A 5,000-nucleotide genomic window follows, 5' to 3' on the forward strand; every position below is an offset into this window, starting at 1 on the left:
ACACTGGGAAGAACATCCTTTCAAGACCATACACTGAAGAGGTCAATGAGGAGAATAATGAATCGAATTAAGTCCCTTGAATATAATCAGCAACTTTCGATGACACTCCTTTGACACACCAGTTGAACATATGTGTAGCTAAGGCTTTTACGGGCTGCTCTATGAGCAAGAGTCCGTGCTGGCATAAGGCCAGCTCAGTCAAAAACAACAAGCTAAGGTATATGTGGTATGGGGGGAGGGACTAGGGAGCATCTGAGCGTGTTGGGGTATACTGTCAATATCAATTTGAAATATGGAGTATCATACATAAAAGGAATTAAGTTTCTAAAACACAATCAAAAATACGTAAAAAAAAAATATATATATATATATATATATATATAATATATATATATATATATATATATATATATATATATATATATATATATATATATATATAAATTTTACATACAGGAGTTAAAAAAAGTAAATATATTCCTGTACCTGACAAAGAGAGCAAAGTGTGAAATTTCATGTTCAAAACACGGTTTTTGGACTTTGCTCCTTATTAAAGCATCGGATGTAGCTGAAAGTTGACGTATGCATATTTTATAACCACACACAAATTTTGTCAGTATTATCAATAACCTAAACCCGATAGTTTTAATTTTTATTGAGTAAAAATTATATAGCCGACGCCATGGCCAATGATTACGAGCCAAGAGTCGAAAAACATTCATAATGTAAGCAAGGTAAACACCGTTTTTACGAAATGTTGCCCCGCCCATCCACCAGACAGAAACTCATTCACCTTGTCCCATCGGCTCTGAAACCCATAGCAGTCAAGAATGGCTATCAGGATTTGGAATTGTCCCCGTGGTTACAAAACTGCATTTGTCTTACGACTTGCAACTTTATACAGTTAAGAGAAAGCCCGTGGCCATACTTACTATAGCCTGAATAGGTAATTATTCAATTTCTAGTTTTAATCCAATGTTTATGGTCTGATTTGTATTTAGCGTAACGTGATTATAATACTTGTAATGTCATTCAGGATTTTGAACAGTCCCATTAACTATTCACTATGCCACCAAGAGAGAGAGAAAGAGAGAGATTGTATGTACATAAACAGTCTATATAAGTATTTTTGTTAAAATAAGATTTTTATCCAAAGTAAATACAAGCTTATATATGGTAAAATCTCCAGCAGATCAACGGATCATCCGATATAATTTTTTTTCTTCTTCTTTATGCCGTACGACTGTGTTGAATATGAAGACTTTATGAATGGCGGAACGATACATAGAAGTGGGTGGGGTATCTGTGCTAGCGTAGTAATACTACTGTAGCAGTAGTGCCGCAACAGTAGTAATAGCAGTAATATACATGAATTAAAAGTTTAGGCCAACTGCTGGGATCCTTGAGGATCATTTAGCACTTCTTACAACTACTCGAGGAATGAGTTTTTAAAGCCAGAAGTTAAATTTTCTAATCCAACAATGCCCATGATAGCCTTCAGTGTTATCCTGAATTATAACGAGGCCAAAGTGGATGGAGCTTCATGAAGTCATCATTCTGACGATAATTATTGGTGAAGGTTTAACGCCAAAATACGGTGCCGACTATTTTTTTTTTTTTTTTCAAGTAAATAGGTAGATAGCCAATAAATAAAAATTACTTGACATTGGATATAGCAGTTATCAAATCAAGCTTGTCTACTGTGTTTTTGGAAAATTACCAACTATTCCCTACATCTTGTCAATCTGATTGTGACCTATAAAGTAGACTGTAATTTCTTAGGAAACTTATTTTGAGAGTTAGACTAATAATCGAAGTGTTTTTGTATTTATTAACATATTTTATTGATTTGTTCATTATGACAATTATCAGTGGAGGGGTTTCAGAGTTCATAAAGGTGTACTGCTTTGCTTGTATTTAAATTTTTATGTCATTGTTGCCAGAGGTCTAGCCTTCGTTACGTATAGCCAATCATCCATCGAGAAAGACGGAAGAAATGCTGTCATAAGTTACGTAACGAGTGCGTTCGAAACCTTTTCTCTGAGTAAGTTGGCCCGTCTTCAAAAAAAGTAACTTTTACATTATAAGTATCAAATTTATTCAACCTACGCAATGCAGAATACAGTCAAAATTTATGGTAGATATAATGTGTATTCTGAATAAGCGTTATATCTATGAAATGCATAGATAAAAAGTTATTGTGAAAAAGACGTTGACTATGCCAGATGTAGAGGTGAAGCCGAGGTGTTGTTATTCAATGGGGGAACCAGTCTTTTAATAATTAACGATTCTGAGGTAGTCAGGTGGTCCAGGTCTTTAGTGTAACCTATTATCGAGAATTGCTGTTTCGATACATTTATTTTGCATTTGGCGGCATGATTCTTGATATTAGAAAATTCAGGATTACTAATTCTTTGACCTGTTCTACAACCGAAACCCATATGGCTACAATTTCTCATCTGCAGTAATCTTCGAGTAGATCCCACGTAAGTTGCAGGGCATCCTGCGCATTTGAATTTATATACAACGTTGGATCTCATAAAGTCCTGCAGACGATCTTTGAAATTAAAAAGTGAGCCAATTTTGCAAGGATTGCTTGAGATAAGTTTAATTTTGAGACAAGGAATTTTTTGTTCTATTATTTGTGTGAGTCTGAGAGAAAACTTTGAGTTTGTTATATATGGAATCGACGCATACATCAGTTTCTTTGGGACATTCATTAGCGGAGGAGGTGGTTGGATTTAGTTACCTACTAATTTATTAATTATATTATGTACAATGTCTTTGTGATAGGAGTTTTTTTTTTTGAAAAAAGTTTATTAAAAATTAAATTTCGTTATGAAAAATTTGCCAGTTGGATGAGTATTTCAAAGCTCTTAGACCAGTGTGTATATGGTATTAATTTTAAAGGTTTTATGACAAGAACTATTTAAGTTATTGGCTAATCCCGCGAACGTCTTTTTTCGATATACTGCAGTCGTGAATTCTGAGTTGACTCTAGTGACAAGGATGTCCAGAAATGGTAATTTGTTTTCATTTTCTATCTCCATTGTGAATTTAATGTTGGGATGTTGTACGTTAGTATGTTCCAAAAATTTTGCTATTTGCCATTGATATCTGAAAAGTGCAAATGTGTCGTCAACATATCTTCTGTAATACATTGGTTTACAAGAAATAGGGCAATTGTCTAAAAATTCTGTTTCCAAATATGACATAAAAAAAGTTGGCAAATATTGGCCCAAGTGCGAAACGTTTTATAATAAATCTTGGCCTACATGTGAAGTATCAATGGACCTTCTGAACCTCTTATGTCTGCGCTCCTGTATAACCTTATATATATATATATATATATATATATATATATATATATATATACATATATATATATATATATATATATATATATATATATATGTATATATATATATATATATATATATATATATATATATATATATATATATACACACACACACACTGAACCTGCCGTTCACATAACCCAAATATCCAAAATTACCTTTAAAATAAATTCCACGCCGACCTTTTAATAAGTAGCCTCAATGACCTTTTCGTTTCTCGATTTACAGAAACCTTTCAGGATACGTCGATCACTACAACCTTGGCTGGATCCAGAGGAGATATAAATGAAATGGCCTTTACCTACTGTGGTAGGATTCGAACTTGCGCGCGGTAGTGAATGGGGTTACCACTTGTCCCCTACACCATATCCAAATAATTATAAGACCTGTTTATTCCAAAACTGACAACGAGATAACACGTGCTATAAAAGTGTAATAAGATGCTATTACAGAATATATATATAAAAGTGAAACTGCTGTTCGCTTTAGTACATGATTCCGTTTCTTACTAAAGATATTCTGTTTCATGCGGAATGAACTGACCACAAAATGGTAAACTTTTAGAAATATGTTGTACGGCTTATAGGCTCCGGAATAGTGCTTAGTTTCACTTGAGTTAGGTTTTCAAAAGGCCAAGATCATTTGACCTTAATTAAATGCCATTTTCATCCAACATTAAGATCGTCTCTCAATTAACAGCCCCTTTTCTTTGTCACTATTAACAATTCTTTAAAAGTGACCCGGGTGTGGCTATCACTTCTTCCCTACCCTTCTGGCAATGTGGCATCAGAGACTTATTATAGACGCCCATGTTCACAACCAGATGGTATACAACTGGTATTTACTTTTCTATCAACCTCCATCTCATTTCCCCTTACGGGACTTTGGGTCTCATTGATTTCTGACCAGAATTTTCGTAAATACACATAGGCCTAACCAACAAACTCTGAAACATATTATATATATTGTATATATGTATATATATATATATATAATATATATATATATATATATATATGTATATATATATATATATAACTATTGTTTAACAAAATGCAGTCGTTATTTAATACTTTCTGCCTATCCGTGACTGACTGCTTTTTGATGTGCATGAGGCATAGGATAACGCCTAAGGTCACAATCAGTGACCAAATTAGACGTGTCACCACCAGGCAACCAACCACCTACCCACCGGCAGCCCCTAGTGAAAAACGACACAGGTTAAACAACCTTGGGTTAAACAAGAACCCAATAAGCTTAAGCACATACATAGTCATTTTATTGCACTTGTAAGTATATGATTAAATCCTATTACAGAAACTACAAGCGAGATCAGATTACCCTTAACTAAAACCAAGTGAACTCGAAACAATTGAAAGAGCAGGACAGAAAACAGTGTCGAGAACAATGGGTTTGTCACAGGATAGTCCCGGAGGGATAGAATTTTGTCATCCAAAGTAACAGTAACATTATCTTTGTAAAGTTATTCATGGAGTTACATCATAATGTCAATTTCTCCCACTTACGTGGAACAGTATTTATTTGTTTAAATGCCGAGACCTGCTATTCAAGCCACCATTGTCATATATCTAATATGATTTCTATTTTTCAGATCGAGTGATGACGACGATGAGCCGAGGC

At 34.1% G+C, this 5,000-nt stretch overlaps 1 protein-coding gene across 1 annotated transcript in view; it reads left to right on the forward strand.

Moving 5' to 3' along the window:
- Window positions 1-5,000, forward strand: part of LOC135217520 (uncharacterized) — a 70,451-nt gene that overhangs the window by 63,457 nt on the left and 1,994 nt on the right. Inside the window, exon 2 of the mRNA XM_064253478.1 lies at window positions 4,972-5,000. This exon is cut by the window's right edge and continues 1,994 nt beyond it. Within this exon, the coding sequence (XP_064109548.1) occupies window positions 4,980-5,000 (21 nt within the window). The 5' untranslated portion in view covers window positions 4,972-4,979. The remainder of the gene's footprint in view (window positions 1-4,971) is intronic.

The sequence above is a fragment of the Macrobrachium nipponense genome, chromosome 7, assembly GCF_015104395.2.
Source record: "Macrobrachium nipponense isolate FS-2020 chromosome 7, ASM1510439v2, whole genome shotgun sequence".
Classification (NCBI taxonomy): Eukaryota; Metazoa; Arthropoda; class Malacostraca; order Decapoda; family Palaemonidae; genus Macrobrachium; species Macrobrachium nipponense.